General features: G+C 52.6%; 1 protein-coding gene across 7 annotated transcripts in view; it reads right to left on the reverse strand.

Moving 5' to 3' along the window:
• SLCO2B1 (solute carrier organic anion transporter family member 2B1) overlaps window positions 1-18,802 on the reverse strand; it is a 48,959-nt gene extending 30,157 nt beyond the window's left edge. For 3 of the 7 annotated variants that reach the window (XM_019726472.3, XM_074335762.2, XM_019726471.3), the window contains exons 1-5: window positions 10,467-10,663; window positions 5,209-5,339; window positions 3,683-3,820; window positions 2,042-2,204; window positions 36-269 (exon numbers count right to left, since the gene is read on the reverse strand). In XM_019726472.3, the coding sequence (XP_019582031.3) occupies window positions 36-269; window positions 2,042-2,204; window positions 3,683-3,820; window positions 5,209-5,339; window positions 10,467-10,506 (706 nt within the window). In that variant the 5' untranslated portion in view covers window positions 10,507-10,663. The other 4 variants (XM_074335763.2, XM_019726473.3, XM_019726477.3 and 1 more) reach the window with 4 other exon arrangements.
• Window positions 18,803-19,543: the final 741 nt, after the last annotated feature.

Below are 19,543 nucleotides of genomic sequence, written 5' to 3' on the forward strand. Positions count from 1 at the left end.
TCCCTCAGAGGCCAAGAGGTGGGACCAGTCCTCACCAAGGTAGAGAGGAGAGTTGTTGCTGTGGGCAAAGTCATCGATGTAGGAGATACCGAATGGCTGGATGGGCACACCACCCACGCCGAGCAGGGTCTGTGCCACAAACATTATCCCCACCATGGTCAGATGCTTGGCCTCCGTGTGACTTGAGCAGTTGCTGCTGGAGGAGGCTGGGGCCGGGACCAAGGTGGTGGGAAGGCACAGGGAAGCCTCGAAATCCTGTGACACGTTCCCTGAGAGATAATAAAACATATTATGACCATAATTAAAACTTTTATATAGCACTTCCTGGATGTAAGGTACTATTCTAGGTGCTTGTGTATTTAAATCATTTGACCCTGCCCCCCTCCACCACCACCCCCACAACAAACCTAGGGGATGGGTGCTTGCATGACTCTTATTTCACAGATGAGGAGACTGTGCTCAGGCAGCAACTAGCAAAGGTTAAAGCCAGGACTGGAACCCAGGCAGCCTGGCTTCAAGTCCATGCTCTTACACCACCCTATGCCACCTTTCTGAGCAGAGGTACGTGGAAGTGCCATGGCAACATGGCAGTGGTGGCTCTTGGGCGGGGTGGGGCTGTCAAAGGAGGTCAAGTTTGAACTGAGTCCAGAAGAACAAACAAGATTTTCCAGAAAAAGAAGGTGGGGAGAGCTGGTCCAGGGAGAGGTTACAGTACATGTAAACAAAGGGGCTTGAGAAGGTCAGCGTGGCTGCCACACACAGTGTGACGGGCGAGGTCAGGGCTGAAGGCAGGGCTGGCAGGGGATGGGTGCTGGGGCTGGCCTATGGGGGCTCTAGTGCCCTCGGCTTTCATTCTGGGGAGGGCGTGGTGTCTGCTTGGGACACAGAGGCAGAGTGCAGTAGAGGGGTATTTCTTAATTTAGTTCCAGATGTTTGTTTCCTGTAGCTCACCAATATTTGGTGAGCAAACTTAAGGAGACCCTCACGCTATTATTATCCCAAGTGTGGGTCTAGAGGAGGCCTACTCTGTGCGGCCTGCCCAGCCCTTTCCAGGAGCCGGGACTCTGAGGCAAAGCTGGGTGAACCAAGGTCAAGGACCCAGACCCGCAACTGAGGCTGCCTGGGCTGTGAGATTTTTCCACACCTCTGGGCCTCAGTTTCCTCATCTCTCAAAAGAGTCTCCTAGAATGGAAGTTCTATAGAAATACGGAATTCAGAAAAGAATAATTCAGTAGTTCAGAGCAGGGGTTCTAGGGCCAGGCTCCCCGGGCCTATCATAGCTGTATTAGCTGTGGGCCTTGGGGAAGTCCCTCTTTTTCTAAGCCTCAGTTTCCTCACTTGTAACATAGGATAACGATTGCATCCGCTCGTAGAGTTGTAAACATGAAGAGTCATGAGTGGGTGGATGGATGGATGGGTAAATGGGTAGATGGGAGAAAAAAGGAATGAAACAAATTCTCAGGCTGCTTGGGTGATTATCTAAGGGACAGGTATCCATCTGTTAAGTAGGCCCTGAACAAAAAGCCCACTGAGCTGAACAGGGCCTGCTTCACTATCCCTGTCTAAAATTCTTTCATTTTTTAATTTGTTCATTCCCTCATTCATTCTTTCATCAGTATCTTGGCTTCTTGGGAGGATTGAACGCATTAACACACGTAAAGTGCTTAGAACAGTGTCTGGGGCATAGTAGTGGTACGTGATACTGTTATTCCACAAATATTTCCTGAGGACCTATTACTGCCAGGCCCCAAAGTAGGCTGTGTTGTAAATTCACCCCCACCTCCAAAAAAGCAGTGACACAGAAGCAGGCCCTCACCAAGATTGGCCCAGAGAGCCTCACCCCAGGACTCCCCGCTACCCCACTCCTCAGCACTGCCGGAGGGACCCACCCAGGCTGGGACTGAGGGAGGCAGTGGGGATGTGGTGGGAGGAGTGGCATGTGTCCTGGGAGGCTGGGCCGAGGCCGGTCTGGGGAGAGGCCCTGGTTCACAATAATGCCACTTCTCATGTCCACCTCCAGCCCAGTCGCTCCTGCTCTTACCAGAGCTGGTGCCATCATAGCGGTATGGCTCCGAGATGAAGTGTGGCAGAGTCATGAGCAGGCCTGCCAGGGCCACAAGGATTGCCCCACAGCCGATCAGTCGGGGCCGGTGTACCCGGATGCCGAAATAACTCACAAACACAATCAGGGTTGTGTTTCCCACCTGCAAAAGGACAAGGGGACCCATTAAAATGAAGCAGAGGCCAGGGCTAGAGGCCTGCACCATCCTTCCTCTATTGACAGCCTCAGTGCTTTCGTGTGTATAATGGACTAGCTGGCTGAATAAGAATCCCCGGGGTCCCTCTTATACATTCAGATTCTGGGTCCTCCTAGGAAGGGCCCCAGTGCCCCATTAGGGGAGAGAAATGAGGGCAGAGCGGACAAGGCTAGAAATTCAATTTCATTCCGGAACACTGGTTGGACCCCATATTGGAACATGAAGGGGGGCAGTCAAGGAAAGGGGTTTTGAGTTTCTGGGACATCATGAATGAGAGAAACAAATAAAGAAAATTTAAGGCCAGAGGACTATGACTTAGAACTCTGAGCCTTAGCATCAAAATCCTAGGATGTGGGGACTTGAGAGCTTGCAGGGAAGGAGAAGCCTGTGCCATCAGAAGCCGGGGTGTGCACCCCGTTCCGCTGCTTACTGGCTGGTGACGGTGGGCGAGGTCCTCACTCCCTGAACCCTAGGTTCCTTGCTGGTAGAATGGGGGCAGTATCAGCAGAGGGTGGGTGGGAAGGACTGACCCTGGGAAGGACAGCCACTCTCCGTTTTATAGATGGGACACCGAGGTCCAGAGACAGAGAGTGACTTGCCCACGGCCCCAGAGCTGGGTGATCACGCTTCCTTTACACCTCTGAGATCTGGAGGTGGGTTCTGAAGACTGGGCACTCTGTGTAGAGAGCAGGCTTTGGAGTTGGAAGAACATGACACATCACCCAGTGGGGAGAGAAGTTCACAGACATCTGCTGGGGCAGGGAAGAGAGAGCGTGTTCTCTGGACAGTGACTTTCTCCAAACATCTGGTGGGGGAGGTGCTGCGCACAGCTGGACTCTGATCTCCAAAGTGCCCAGAGCAGTTTGTCCACTCTTCCCTGTTTGGTGGCTGGCCCCAGAGGCAGCGGCCTGTAAATCCCCGGGCAACTCTGAAGACGACACTCCGACACTCCGTGCCATGCTATCACAACCTCTCCAACCGCCTCAAGGTCCTAAATCCTGCCTTTGCTCTAATTCAAACCTTTTTTCACTACTGTTGAAGTGACTTCCTCTGATTCCTTCCTGGAACAGACATTAGCCAGGTGCCCAAAAAGGAAAAGCACCCAAAGGGAAAGTGGGTAGATATGGAAAGCCTGGCTAGCTTTAAAATACTCCATACCGCCCATGAAAGTGCCCGAAGGACAGCAGTGCCAATGCTGTGATTTTACAGGGAGGGCGAGGTCGCCTTGTTAGGCCTAACACGTGGCTCGTCCGTTTATGAGCCCAGAAGGAGCTGGCTAAGAAGGTTTGGGGGGAGCTGTGATTGCCTGCAGGCTCTGGGAGGGAAAGGGTGTGTGTTGGGCTAGTGAGAGAGGAGGACCAGGGGGAGCTGGGGGTGCCCGTTTCCCTCAGGGCCCACCCCGGAAGCGGGGCCAGGGACAGTACCTCATTGAAGGCAGCCAGCAGCCCAGAGGTCTGGCTGGAAAGGCCGAAGCGCTTCTCCACGGTGGAGATGGAGCTCTTGAGGTAGCCCGAGATCATGAGCTGCGCCAGCTGCAGGAGGCTGTGGCACAGCACGAAGAGCTGCCGGACGGGGCCGCAGTGAGGGCAGGGGGCAGAGGGCAGAGGGCAGGGGGCAGGGGGCAGGGGGCAGGGGGCAGGGGGCAGAGGGCAGGGGCAGGGGGCAGGGGGCAGGGGGCAGAGGGCAGAGGGCAGGGGGCAGGGGGGCAGGGGGCAGAGGGCAGGGGCAGGGGGCAGGGAGCAGAGGGCAGAGGGCAGGGGGCAGGGGGCAGGGGGCCAGGGCGGCAGCCGGGGCAGGGGTGGGGGCGGGAGGCGTTGTGGAGAGACAGTCAGAGTGGAGGAAAGAGGGAGAGTAAGGAGGAAGGCCACGAGAGAAACAAGGAATAGCGATGGGGAAACAGAATGAGGGGGGACGGACACATAGGAAGAGAGAGTAAGGGAGGAGAGTCAAGAGTGAGAGAGACAGAGACAGAAAGAATTATTGGAGTAGCCACAGCTTCTCACACAGACCTAAAAACTAGAAAAGCTGTCCCGGGTACGACTCTGGTGCCTGAGGGCTACTCAAAACCTACCTGACTGAGAGCAGGGTCTTCATGGGACCAAGAATGGTGGAAGCACCCCCTGACCCTCAGAGCTCCCCTGGAGCTGGACTGGACCTTCCTGCCTATTCCACCATCTCATCTCTCTCCAGGAGGCTGTCCCATATCCTTCTCCACCCGCCCCTACCCTCACCCCTGCACCCCATCCTTCCCTACAGCTCTCCTAAGAGACCACCTATACATACCGAATCCCTGAGCTGCCTACCCGCCCCCCAGACCCACCGCGAACATCCTCTCCTGCTTCCTAAAAATCAGCAGAATTCCTAAAAGAAAAACTAGCCTTAAAGACTTAAAAAACAAGGTTTTTATGTCTAAATAACATTTTACGAATTAAATAACATTCACTCTGTTCTTCCAAGTCATGGTTTCCTCATATACAATGAGGAAAATTCCCTACCCCACAGGGTCACTGTGAGAACTAAATAAGATTATGTGGGAATAGCACTTGACACATGGCCTCGCAACCTGTAGGGACCAGTGGGTGCTTGGATGTTGAGGGCTGTCCTTGGTGGAGCCAGAACTCCCCGGTAATCACACAGGTTCAGGATTCTCGGGTCTTTTCTTTCCCCCTAGGGAAATAAGCAGTAGGGAGACTGGTCCCCCACTGCCACAGAGTAGTTCTTCTTTCGTCTCTAAAAGGAGAGAACAAGTGCTAGGCATCTTACATGTGCCCAAAACCATGCTAAGTGCTTTCGTAGGTCATCCCTTTGATATCGCAGCCACCCATTCTACAGATGAGGAAACTGAGGCTCAGAAAGGCAGCAATTTGCTTGGCGTGACACAGCCAGTGAGTGGCATAGCTTGCTCTGCCAGGCTTGGATGGCCCTTTAGCTGCCAAGCCCCAAGAGGTACCTTGATGCTGTGGAACACACTTGGCTGCAAGTCCTGAGAGTCTGGGCTGGCTCTGCCTCCAGGTGTGTCTTCTGTGCCCGTCATGGCCATGGTGTCCTTGTCTGGCATCTGGGGCTCTTCACCCACTGGCCCTGTGGGATAGATAGCCAGGGGGTGAGAGTGGAGATAGAACCCCAGAGAATGACCCTGACCCAGGTTGGCCATGGTGTTTCAGGGGTTGGTGAGAATCTGAGAGTCGAAGTACGTTCAGCCTTTCTGAGTCCCAGGTGCTGGAAGGGCCCTTCCTAAAAGAGGGTGCGTGTGTGCTCCCTGTGCCCACACTGGCCAGATCCTGACTAGGGCTACCGATTTTACACCTTCATTCCATTTCCAGCGTAAACCTGCCTTCTAGGGAGAAGCTGCTGACCCTGTCACACAACCTTTGAGCAGTGGCCCCTGTGGTAGGGACACACAGTATCAGCCTCCCTTGGGCTTACAGCTGTGAGACATCAGTGCTCCTGGAGGCTGAGTCTTGGTCTGGGTCTGTCTTGCTTAGGATCAGACATCTGGGGCCGTGTGCAGGGGAAGGCGTGGTCCATGGTCAGGGTATAAAGCCTTTTCCTAGAGGTAGTTTGGAACAGATACCAACACCCCATAGGGCATCACCCTGTGTGTAATTACAAAGCTCACCAGTCCAATCTCCAAATCCCACATCAAACCATGTTGCTGATTGGTGCAGAAAGGGCCCTCAGAGGTCATCCCATTTACCCCTGTCCCCGAGACAGTAAACTGAGGCCCCAAGTGGGGGGATGACTCAGGAGGCAGAAATGTGTAGAACCTGGCCCCTGGCCCCATTACGCATGTCGGTTTTCTCCCATGGCCACCATGGGAACCATGTCACTATCCCATTCACTGCAGTGAGAGGAAAGCTGAGTCCCTTCAAAGGCATCTCCTAATGTCTCCTGATGTTTAATCTCAGCAGGAACTGGAAGTCCAGCCTTGGGGGACTCCACCCCTCCCCTTAGATGGAAACCACCTGTGCCTCATGACAGCCCAGGCCTTGCCCGCCTCCTGGGGCCCTACTTCCTGCGGAAGCCTCCTCCATTGTTTCATATGCCTCTTAACCTGGCAGGAGTTTCCTCTCATTCAACAAGCTCCTTTTGGAGGCTGAAAACTGACCTGAGGACACCTCTGACCAGATTGGGGGCTGGGGACTCTCCATTTCCAGACCTGGAAGGCAAACTCAGGAGAGGGCGACACAGGCCTGGAACTGCTATAAGCAGAGGTTCTGTGCTCCTCACCCTAGGTACCTGGAAACCTGAGGAATTTTTTAAAAATTGAGATATAATTCACATACCATAAAATCCACCCTTTTAAAGTACACAATTCAGTGGTTTTTAGTATGGGCCAAAGTTATACACCATCACCACTACCTAATTCCAGGGCATTTTCATTACCCCGATAAGAAATCCCATACCCGTTAACAGTCATTCCCCCCATTCCTCCCTCCCCCAGCTCCTGGCGACCACTATTCTATTTTCTAGCTCTCTGGCCTATTTCAGATGTTTCATATAAATTCATACAAATGAAATCATAAAATATGTGGTCTTTTGTGACTGGTTTCTTTCACTTAGTATAGTGTTTCAAGGTTCATCGTGTTATATCATACATCAGTACTTCATTCCTTTTGATGGCTGAATAATATTCCACTGTATGGGTATATATCACATTTTGTTTATTCAGTCATCCACTCATAGACATTTGAGTTGATTCAGGTATTGTGAACATTCATGTAAAATTTTTACAGAGACATACGTTCTCAATTCTCTTGGGTATACCGCCAGGAGTGGAATTCCTGGGTCGTATGATAACTGTTTAACTTTCTGAGGAACTGCCAAACTGTTTTCCCAAGTGGCTGCACCCTTTTATGCTTCTGCCAACAAAGTATCATGGTTCTAGTTTCTCCGCATTCTTACTGATATTTATTGTTGTCTGTCTTTCTTTATTAAAGCCATCCTTGTGGGTGTGAAATGATACCTCATTGTGATTTTGATTTGCATTTCCCTAATGACTAATGAAGTTGAGCATCTTTTCATGTGGTTTTTGGCCATTTGTATATCTTCTTTGGAGAAATGTCTGTTTAAAAACCTAGAGGAAGATTTTTGCAAATAGTGCCTCCGATAAGGGGCTAATATCAAAAATATACAAAGAACTCATACAACTCAACAGCAAAAAAAAACAAATATTGAAAAATGGGTAGAGGACCTGAAGAGACATTTCTCCAAAGAAGACATACAAATGCCCAACAGACATGAAAAAATGTTCAACATCACTAATCATCAGAGAAATGCAAATAAAAACCACAATGAGATATCACCTCATCCCAGTTAGAATGGCTATCATCAACAAGACAAATAATAACAAGTGTTGGAGAGACTGTGGAGAAAAAGGAACCCTCATACACTGTTGTGGGGAATGCAGACTGTTGCAGCCGCTATGGAAGGCAGTGTGGAGGTTCCTCAAAAAATTAAGAATAGAATTACCATATGACTCAGCAATCCCTCTCCTGGGCATCTACCCAAAAAATCTGAAAACATTTATCCATAAAAACATGTGTGCTCCAAATGTTCATTGCAGCTTTATTTACGGTGGCCAAGACAGGGAAACAACCAAAATGTCCTTCGATAGATGAATGGATAAAGAAGTTGTGGTATGTATACACAATGGAATACTATTCGGCGGTAAGTAAAGATGAAATAGGACCATTCGTGACAATATGGATGGATCTTGAGATTATAATGCTAAACGAAATAAGTCAGACAGAAAAAGTAGAGAACCACATGATTTCACTGATATGTGGTGTATAAAACTGAAAACAACAAAAGAACAAGACAAACAAATGAAGGAACAAAAACTCATAGACAGAGACAATAGTTTAGGGGTTACCAGAGGGGAAGGGGGGAGGGGGACTCTAGAAGAGGGTAAACGGGGTCTAATACATGGTGATGGAAAGAGAACTGACTCTGGGTGGTGAACACACAATGTGATATATAGATGATGTAATACAGAATTGTACACCTGAAATCTATGTAACTTTACTAACAATTGTCACCCTAATAAACTTTAAATTAAAAAAAAAGAGAAAACCTAGAGGAGTTGACTGAGGAAAATGAAAGTGTGTTGGCTGGGGAGGAACCCCTTTGGGGGACATAAATACTCAGAGGAAAAAGGAGATATTGAAACAAAAATGACACCTGACAGGGAAGAGATTAGGGGTTGGCTTAGTGAAGAGTAGGGGGCACCCTGCAGAGGTCAACTGAAGGAGAAGAGGGGGTTCCAAGCAGACACCCGGAGGAGATGATGGGACCATTTGTAGGCTCTAGTTTCTCTCACCAGCAGAAACCGGTCACACTCTCTGCCGAGGTGCACGCTCTACATGCTCGTGAAGGCTCTCCAAAACTCCATGTTTTTGGTGCTTCCATTGTCTCTACACTTCTGATGAGGGTGCCAAGGCTCAGAGGTAACTAGGTCTGCTGGTTGACATTGGTGCCAGGACTCAAGCGCAGGTATTAACCTCAACGTTACTTGATGCCCCTTGTACAGGTTTGCTGAGGGGAAGAAGCACAGTGCTCTTTTCTGTCTTAGCCCAACCAAGCCTAGCCAGGCCACCTGGAAGGCAGCAGAAGCCACCAACCAAGGGGCCTGGCCAGCCAGGTGATGGGGCTGGAGCTGAGGCTGGGAGGGCAGAAGTCACTGACCTGGAGCCCCAGCTCTGAAAAAAAACGCAGGGGATGGATGAGGCAGAGGAAGAGAAGGTCAATGGACCAGCTCAGAACTTCCACGTCCCTATGGTCCAGTCCACAGCCTGAGCTCTGAGCAGAAGAGGGAAGCACTGGCCCTGACCCCCTGGGTTCTAAGAGCAGCCATCAGTCAGTCGGTCAATGAATGGGGCTGGCCAGTCAGGTTGTCCTCTGAGCCCTTCCTGAGGCTTCTTGAGAGGCTGGCAGCAAATAGTCCAACTCCCTGATAGAGGACAGAACTCCCCTTAGAAGGAGGGTCCTGCATCCAGGGCTGTGTGTCCTTATGTGATGTCTCTGCAGCCCTTCCCATTCTGTGAAGACTGGCAGGGGCCAGCGCTGGTAGGAAGTGGGCAGCTGTGGGAGTGAACTTGGGCTGGGCTGAGGTGGCCTAGAGGCATGAGGGGAGAGGCAGGGAGCCAAGCCCCAGAAAAAAAATCCCAGCTCCTTTCTCTCCCAGGTAAACAAATTTTGGGGCCGCAGGTAGCCAGGTGTTTCCAAGTGTTGGAGCTCATGGCCCCAAAGTTGACAGACAAGGGTCTGTGAGCCTGTCAGCGGGTTCGGTGTCGGATATTCACATAGGCACAGTTCATCAACCGACAAGCCATTGGTCTAGCTTGTCTTTCAGGAGACGTGTCTGTTTGGGCTGTCAGCCCACTACCTGCCTGTCAGCCAGAGACCTTATTTGCTAGTTCAGTCAGACTTCAGAGGTGCTCAGGGCAGAGAGTCTGCCTCCAGCTACCCCTTCCATGGGCAGGAATTGGCATTCTTCACACCAACTGAGTCCAAGGTGATGAGGGCCAAGGTTTCAGAGAACAGCCTGAGATGGGGGGCTGCCCTTCCCACCTGCTCTTTGCTGGAAAGGCTTGAGGTCCTGCCTTCTCCACCACCTCCCATTTGCTAATAGCGAATTCCAGGCAAATTTCCTGAACCCCAGCCCCACCGCCACTGGCTGGCTATGTGAGCCTAGATAAGCCCCTTCATCTTTCTGAGCCTGTTTCCTCATCTGTGAGGTGAGAAAACAGCATCTGCCCCAAGGAGCTAAGGTATTACAGGCGCCTGGCCCATGTCTGGCACACAGCAGGCCCCACTGAAGACCACTGCCCTCCCCTTTCTTGATAACCTTCAACTGTCTCTGAGACCACAAGGCCCACCTGACCCCATTCCCTTCCACACATACCTGGCTCCTCCAAGTTCACACCATCTCAGGACTAGCTCTCCCCCTCGCAGCCAAATCAACCACAAGACCTGAGGACCTAGACCCATTCCCTCCATGCACACTCACTAACTTCAGAGGCAACCACCCAGATTTGAATCCCCAGTGGCAATCCTGCTGCGTGGGCTTGGACCAGTGACCCTGTGGCCTCCTCATCCGCAGTGCAGGCATAAGGACCCCTACTTCCCATTGCAGACAGCGTCCCCTGGGGACAGGCCCTTCTACCCCACAGGTTTGGACAGTGAAAGCACAAAACCACACCTTACCGTCCACATGAACTTGACTTTGACATTCCACTGTCTTCATTAGCGTTTTTCCGTCTTACTCTCCCCAGACTGACCAGACCAAACCAATGGCTTGACCACTTTAGTACAGGAACTTCCTGAAAGACTGATCGTCCTTTCAAAGGAAACCATCAACAGAGTGTGTACCCTCAAATTCTTTGAACCTCTCCCCTCAAAATCCTTACCTTGCTGTTTCCACCCATAAATCCTGGACTACAAATCCCAGATCATGACTCTTACCCAATCCTAGTCAAACTCCCCTCACCCACCTCCCTGCTCGCGCTGAAGGAAGGACAGCCTTAAAACAAATTTCCAATTCTCAACAAATGCTGACCTTTCCTCCTACTCTGAGACACTGCCAAAGCTTTGCGTAGTGGTGCCCGTTCTTATCTGGTAAACAATACACTTTGTCCTATCAGCAGTTGTGTCAGTAATGAGTGGGGAGCCAGTACAGACACCGCGCATAGCAAATGTTCAATGAACTTTGTTTCCTTCTCAGTCAGGCAGCCAGTCCTTCTGTCAGCTATCTGTCCTGGCACAAACACCCCGCCAGCCTCCATACTTGTCTGTGACAGCAAGGAGCATCATCACCTTCAGAACCTGAGAATCAGAGAAAGTTCAACCTCAAGGGCTGGGAAGGTGGGGGGCTGGGAGACCCAGCTCTCTGGCTCCCCAACCCCTTCCGGAAGTAGCCCAGGTGAAGGAGCTTGTCCCAGGGGTTACCATAGTCCAGCAACACTATGCTGGGCTGGGCTGGGTTGGACTGGGCTGGGCTGGGCACACTCACCCATCCTCCTAGCAACCCTTTGAGCTGGCTACCGTGACTCCATAATACAGATGAAGAAACTGAGGCACAGAGAGGCGAGGTGCTTTATCCAGCATCCTGGGGCTGGTAAATGGAAAAGCCTGGACTGGAACGCAGATCTGTCTGACTCCTGAGCCCCCAACAACCACAAGATGGCTGTAATGATGACCTTAGAACAAATGCAAAAATAATCCCCTTGTAGCCACTTCTTATCTCATCCTGGCTTCCCTCCTGTGAGCGATCAAAGGTGGTTGTAAGGGAACAGTCTGCCATTCTACCAGCTGATTTTGTAGCTAGTCACTTAGTCAGTCAGTTCATTAGTCAGTCAACACCCTCTTCTGAGGGCCTCAGAGAGCACCGTCAGGGCAAGGCTGGAAAGAGAAATGTGGTGAGAAGTGCATGTGGGCCCCAGTCCAGGGTACCTGGGTATGGTAGGAATTTGGGACTCATACGAATGCCCAGATTTGAACCTCCAGGAGGGGCATGCTGAGAAATGCTGAGTTCTCACATTCTGAGGATGGAGGAGGAGGTCTTGGATCAAGGGGCACAAGGCAGTGACACTTTCTCTCCAGAATGTTCCAGCCTGCCTCTCAGCAGAGAGAGCAAGATCTAGGATGACTTAGACCTGGTGTGGCCTTGGGCCAGCAATTGGACCTCTCCTGTGCCTGTGAAATAGGATAAGTGCCTTGCCTCTCAAGCCTGTGTGAGAGTCATACAGGATAATGTCCTTTGTCAACTCCAAGATGCTTCATAAGTGCCAGTTTTGTCAGTCTTTACCCCAGACTCACCAGGGAGTCTATTTCCAGGTCTGGCAACCAGGCCTCAGAATAACTTATTTTCCTTCCTGTAAGAGACTCAGCCCTGACATTCTCTCTCACCTCCTCCTGATCCCTAAAGACACACAGAACCCTCTGGATGCTGTCCCCCTGCTGTCTCTTCTCTTCCCTCCTCACCCCATCCCCACTAGCTGCATCCCAAGAGCTTTTGGGTTTTTTTTCCTAATAATTTTCCTGTGCAAAACAAGGAAAGGCCTCCCACCTACTCACCACACACACGTTACCAGGTCCATCAAAGGAATGGGCAGAGACAGACTATAAGGCAGAGGTACCCCGGGGAGGCCCTGGCCTGTGTGCAGCTGTGTGGGCTGCGCAGCATGAGGGGAACGGCGCCCTCTGGAGTTGTGCAGGGCACAGCAGTCGTGCCTGGGGGCACATCTAACTCCTAGACATTTTTTGAGAGCTTGCGTAATACAGGCTCGCTGAGTATTTTTACGTTAGTTGCCAGCATTTAAAAATCAGAAAATTTCACATAAAACTCCAGATTTTTGTTTTTTCTTGGAAGACTGGCAGATCTGGCAACACTGGGCCTGTACTCACATGTGGCAACACTCAGCTTGTCCAAGCTACGGGCCTGCACATAGCAGTTGCCCTGTTGGAGCCTCTTTGGGGGTACCTGCCTAGCTTGCTCCACGGACCCTCTTTACCTGCCTGGGTGGTTCCCTGTCTGTGATCCCATAGCAACACTGGGCCTGGGGAATCCATTGGACAGAAAGCTGAGCTGGGTTAACCCTTTGAAGGGTGAGGAAACAGGGCCAGAGAGGGCCATGATTTGCCCAGGGTCACCATGGCAGGGACAGAGCTGGTCTCTGCTGGTTTAAGAGAATAAAAATTCATTCCACACACACTGACAGCTCCCTGAAGCAGGCCACTGGGAACACAGAGGCAAGAAGCCCCAGTCCCTGCCCTCGGGGAGCTCCCGGTGTGTGCTGTATGCGTGGGGGAGAGGGGCGCAGCAGACATCTAACACAGAATCAGTGATATCACACAAGGAGTTTCAAGGCTTTAGAAACAGAGCATAGAGGCCCTAGCCTAGGTTTGAAGGTTCTGGAAGGCTTCCTGGAGGAAGAAGCATCAGAGAGAAGGGCAGAAATATGAATGTGCAACGACTGCTTGGGGAACAAATAGTCTGGCAAGGCTGGACCTCTGGGGTCAAGGCAGGGAGGTGAGGCTGGAGCGGTTGGAGGGGCCAAGCGGAAAGGCTGGACCTTGTCCTGAGCCTGGTGAGGAGGTCTGATTTGGCCTCCTGGGAAGACCTCTGTGCCTGTGGGAGCAGAGTGGAGAGTTGAGGCTGCAAGCAGGAACCAGGGAGAAGTCAGGAGTGAGGTCCAGGGGAGTAAGTGGGCATGAGACTGGGCCGAGCAGTGGCAGCTGGAGTGATGAGCAGATGCGCCACAGTGAGGAGGTGGAATGGACAGGGCTTGGTGGCAAAGCAGCTGTGGGGAGTGCAAGAGGCCGAGGAGTCCTGGAGGCAGGGGAAAGGCACAGCTTTCCCCCTGGGTGTACCACCACTGAGGGCCAGGATTGTGGGGCCTTAGACGTGGTGAGACTGGGGTGGCAGGGGTGCACCCAGGGGGCGATCCCTACACGGCTCTGGGCTCCAGAAAAACTCATGAGAGGGTGTAACTTCAAGCCAGACCTCTGGAAGCCTAGGAGGCATGTGTGAAAAGAAGGTAACGGCAGCCACAGGTGGGCAAACTTGCCCAGTGAGCCTGAGAAGCCCCAACCATGTACCCTATCTGAGGAGAACAGAGCGAAAGGAGGAACCATCCTGGAACTGTGTTCAGATGCCAAGGGTGTGGGGTGGGGATGCAGTGTCACAAAGGAGCCAAGATATTTTGGAAAATCCACAAAGCGCCAGCACTAACACACCCATCGCCTGAGCCTCCAAACGGAAATATTCCCAGAAGCAGATACTGGGCAATACATCCTTCATCACGAGGGCACATGTCTCTCTCTGGAGGGCCTGGGGTGGGAAGAAGCTGGCCTCATCTTGCCACCCTTTGCCTGAGCCCTCCCTACCTCCTAGATCGCCTGGGTTCCCTCGGCCTGCTGGCCCCCCAGCCTTGCTCCTGCGGCCCAGGCCAGCTGTCTCTCCCTCCACAAAATCCTCCACCTTGGCCAGTTCCCTCAGCCAGAGCTGGTCACTCCCCTGTATTATTTACTTCCCTCTTATCTGATTAGGCAGTGAATGGTCCTGTGCCCTGATGGACCATGTCAGGCCTTTGCTAAAACCCTCTGGGTCAGAGACCTTGGATTCAAATATTTGTTCTGCCGCATTGTAGCTGTGTGACCTTAGGCAGCCTTTGGAGCCTCTCGAAGTCTCAGTTTCCTTCTCTAGAAGTGAGAGAAGCGTCTCACACAAACATGCCCTGCTGGTTTACACTGTGGTCCTCAGCAGCGGTCAGCCTCTCCTCCCTCCCACCCATCTGCCACTCGTGAGTAGATGCCTCAGCCTCTAGGGGGTCAAGGCCATTGGGAGCCACTCTGTCTCATCTACCCACACTTAGTGAACAACATATTCTCTGGCCCCGGGAGATGCATCCTGTTTTTTTTCCCCACCTCAGCATTTGCACATACTGTACTCAGCCTGGAGCATCCATCCTCTCAGCAAACCACTTATCTTTCAAGGCCTGGCCCAGCTCAAAACATGATCGTTCAATTGAGATAAACTGAATGAGGGAGAAAACAGGCTGGGGCGGGGGCTGTAAAGGGAGCTTAAGGTGGGGGCTGGCGGTGCTGAGTGCTCCAAGTCCCAGGGTGGCCAGGCTGGGCTTCTTCAGAAGGCAGCGTCAGTGGCAGGAAGCGGAGTCTCTAGGCCTTGGGCTTGGCTATAATTTTCGGGAAATTCCTCCTAAAAGGACCCTTGAGTGGTCTGTTGAAAGGATAATATTGTGTTTGAGGTCCAGCTGTTGCAGGCCTCCCAGCTGTTGCTTCTTGGAGATCCATGTGGGGTGCAGGATGGAGCCAACCACTTTCTGGTGGTTTCCAAGCCGGGTCAGAGACCCTATGCTGGGACTTTCTGTTCCCAGTTCTGGCCCCAGCTTCTCACCTAGACCCAAGATGACCCTAAATGCAGTGGTGAGGACATGGGTAGGGTGTGAGCCCTGAGCTTACAGAGAATCCAGGCTGGTTTCCTTAGACCTAAAACCCAGAGCCTGAGGCTCAGTTATAAGTGGCCCAGGCCACTGCCTCCTGTAACCACTCGTCCTAGCTCATCTCTTTGTGCCTACACTTACTCCCTAAGGGCCCTGTTGGACCCCAACCTCACTCCATATCATGAGTCTCCAGTCTCCCATTAATCAGAGCAGGCTTTCAAAAAAGGTGGAAGGGAGGGAAGGACAGTCATGGGAGGATGGGGGCACAGAGAGGAAGGAAGACAGCTTAGAACTGAGGCTTTCCCAGTACCCACCTCTGCCCCACATTTGCTGAGTTCTGGGGCCTCAAGAATGGATCAAATCAGGCTCCACCCCCAGGGAACTCCCAGTCTGGAGAGGCAGCATTATTCTCCATCATTTCAGGCATGAGTGCTTAGGGCTCCGGGTTGCAGCCCATTAGGGGTAGCAGGGACCAGGCTTCCGTTCACTCCACCGCCAAGGTGCAGCTGAGGCGGAGGCTGGGCCCCCAGAGATAGCCAAGTCCCCTAACACTGATGGGAAGACCCAGCCCTAGCCCTAAGGAGAGGCCTCTGCTCCATGCTCCTTCCAGAGACAGAAGCTTCTCAGCACAGGAAGGGAGCAAGTGACCACTTTGGCCAAATCCCTCCATCTACTGCACAGATGAAGAAAGTGAGTCCCAGAAAGGGACAGAAGCAGACTGGGACCCGATTGTGGGGTCTAAGCAAGTACTCCATTTGGTTCACAGCTGTCTGAGATCTGGTCCAGCAGGCAAGGCCCAGCCTAGGAGGAAATAACTCCTCCTACCCAGCACACACACTGCCGCTTCCCCAGGCACTATACCCGCACTATACCCCAGAACAGCTTTCTTTGTCTGGAGCCAGTGGAGAAATGCCCAAGGTGGGTGGAGGCTCACCAGTGTGAGGTCTGTAGAAGGGCAACGGAAGCCCTGAAGGCATTGGCACAGAGAGGAAAGGGTTTTGGTATCAGGCAGAGCTGAGTTCTGGCCCCCACGCTGCTGCTTGTTTGCTGGGTGACCTTGGGTGAGTCACTTGCCCTCTCTGAACATTTGTTTCCTCACCTATTAAACAGGGTGAGAGCATGTCACTGCATTCTCATAAAGCCAGTGATGCAGAGCTGAAATTTGAACGTAGGGCTGTGGGTTTTTTCCTTTGCCCCTCCTATCTGCCCTGGATCGGCTCACATTTGAACCCAGAAGAGCTCGAGAGAGCAATAGAAACAACATCAGGGACAAGGAAGGATGAACCACAAAGAGGGGGTCAAACAGCACATGGGAGAGAGGTTTGTGCTAGCTAGGAGAAGCAGTCCGGAAGGCCTCCTTGGAAGAGTTGGTGTTTGGAGGAATTGGAAAACGGCTAATTTCACCAGAATGGGATGTGGGCAGGGACTTTCCTGGGAGATAAAGCTGAGCAAAGGTGCAGAGGTGGGACAGTGTCTTCTCTGAATTACAAAATGGGCCTGGTCTTAGTGCATTTCCTCCAGCCCCTCCTCCGCAGACAAGGAAGCTGTGCCTGTTGCCTAAGGGCATGTGGTGAGCTGGTGGTGGGCTCAGCTGGGAGAGCCAGATCTGAGGCTGTCTCCTTTCTCTCTTGTGTCTGCTCCTGGCTGGGACAGCTGGCCCCTCTCCCTCCAGTGAGCTGGGACTTAGTCTCTTCCCAGGCTCCAGGCTCTGTATCCTGCCCCACCTGCATCCCCACATTCCTCAGACTGGAAAGAGAACCTGGGGGAAGCCTGGCCACAGCTCAGGTTGGGGCTCAGGAAGAGAGGCCAGATGTGGCTTCTGGTGGCTAAGTGGGCAGATGCTGGGGTCAGCCTCATGCTGCATGTATGTAGGTGGTGGGGGTGATGGGGTGGGGGAGCTAGAGAATATTCCAGAACTGAGCCTTGCAGGGATAAGAATAACAATAGGGGTGGGCGGTGAGGCAAGCGCAGTATAGCCAAAGTCTCTAGTTTCTTCCCATCACCAACCTCCGATCTCATAGTGCACCAGGTGATTGGGAAATGGTTTGTCAGTGGCCCATCTCCAAACCAAGCCTTCCAAATCTGACCTCATTGTCATCTCTCCTGTGAGGCCCCCAGAGGAAGCGTCCACTCCCACCCTTCCTGTCATGCCTCTGTCCCCAAGTCATGGCTGCAACACAGGCACGTCTGCCTGCCCGGCCCACAAAGTCCTCACTGCTACACTGCAGGGAGCAAGTCCAGCCTTGCCTGAGTGGGTGTGAGGCTAACACAGCCAGGGGAGGACAGACAGCTGGGGGGGGGAGGGGGGGGTCAGAGGTAATCACAGCAGGGTTCCTGCCCTGAGGGCCATCCTCTCTTAAGACCCTTTGTTTCTTCCACTTCCCTCTCCCTGCCCAAGAAATGCTCAGCTGGGCTCTCTGTTCAAAACCAACACCCTCTCCACAGGGTGCTTCAGCCACACTCCAGGACAGGCTTCTCAAGGCGTCAGGACAACTTCCCTTTGGCCTGCTCCCTACCCCATGGCCAGCGCACGTAGGTCTCTGCAGGTCTCTCTCTCTCTCCGAATCCGCTTCTCTCCTGTGCTGATCTGATTCTCTGTCTGCAGGTCTGTCTGTCTTGTTGTACCTGCCTCTGTTTGGCTTTCTCTTTTGCTCACTCTCTCTGCTTCTCGTTATTTCTGCCAGTCTCTTCTGCAGGTCTCCCTCAGGGCTGGCCTTCTCCCCACCTGCTCCGCAGGCAGACACCTGTTGATCTTTGTCCTCTCCCTGCCTCGGTCCTTCTACCTGGGCCTTTGACTCCTGCATTTCTCTGGACTTGCTCTGTCTCTGACTACGCTTCTCCCTTTGTTTTTCTCTCCTATGTGTGTCTCTGTCTTTAGCTGCTTCAGAGACGGGAAACAGGACTCGGTGAATGACTGGTGTGAGGTGGGCGGACTGACTTTCCATTGCCCTGTTGGTCTCTACTCTCATCAGGGAGGTTAGGTTAGGTTCCCTGCCTCCAGCTGAGTAAACAGAATCCTTTCCTGCCCCTCCCGCCATTCACTCATTCATTCAACGCACTTTTACTAGGTCCAGCCACGAACCTGGCTCTGTGTAGGGAACCATGAGACACCCCCACCCCACCCCCACCCCACCCATTTTGGCTCCACAGCCTTACCCTATACACTGGAAACGTGGCCCCCAGACTCCCTCCCAATGTCCCTTCCTTACTTTATCTGGACTTACCTATCCTGGGTCCCATGACTGCTGGGGTGCGGTGAGTTCCAGCCCCTAGTTCAATCCCAGGACCAGAGCTTAGCAGGAGAGAGGAAGGAAGCCCCTGTCAGGTACTCCAGGAGACAGCAGCTGCGCGCCACAGCAGGGATGCACTAACGTGGGGACTCCAGGCAGCGGGCTGATGCCTCTTGGGCCACCCTGTGCGGCAGCTACCTTTCAGGTAGGAGTTTGGAAGTCCTGCTTACACTTGACCCCACTCTCCAAGTGCCTATCTCTCTCTGCCACGTGTTCCTTCTGTCTCTCTGCCCTGGCCCCCTACCGGTGTCCTGGCTCACTGACTCTCTCTGAATTCCTCTGATCTCTGGCTGAGGCAGTCCAGGGCCACTTGTGTGGGAGGCTGGGTTTGTTTAGTTCAGCCCCTCTGATGGGAGGAGGCTCCCCTCAGCCTGATCCCAGTCTCTTGCCTCAGCATTTCCCTTGGATATTTTCTCCTACTCTGTTACCCTGTTTCCCTGAAAGTAAGACCTAGCTGGACCATCAGCTCTAATGCATCTTTTGGAGCAAGATATAAGACCCAGTCTTACTTTACTAGAAGACCGGGTCATGTATTAATGTTTGCTCCAAAAGACGCGTTAGAGCTGATGGTCCAGCTAGGTCTTCTCATCAGGGAAACACGGCTGCAGCAGAGAGGTGGGGCCAAAGGGAGCGTCCCCAAACCCCAGGGCCATTCAGCCCTGATTCGCTAGTCTCCTCACTGAGCTCCCATTCTCAATCTGAGCCCCCTGCGCCATGAAGCTCTTGTTCCCCTCACAGAACGTCTGTCACCCTCCATGAGCACCATAGAGAGCCTTGTTCTCCCACTCTCCTCCTTCACTGAACCCCTGTCCTCCTCAAGCTCTTATCCCCTCTCACTGAACCCCCATCTCCTCTATGAATCCAAGGACCCAGAGCAAGGAGGGACTCTGTCCACTGGGAATCACAATGACCAGCCTGCCTGGGAAGGACTCATGGTAGCAGCTCCATAAAGTACGGCCATCTCAGTGGGAGTGGGGTGGGGAGCAGAAGGCAAGTAGGAAATTCCCAGAGTTCCCTGGACTAAGGACTG

This window comes from Rhinolophus sinicus, chromosome 14 (genome assembly GCF_057876585.1).
Source record: "Rhinolophus sinicus isolate RSI-liver-muscle chromosome 14, RSI-T2T, whole genome shotgun sequence".
NCBI lineage: Eukaryota > Metazoa > Chordata > Mammalia > Chiroptera > Rhinolophidae > Rhinolophus > Rhinolophus sinicus.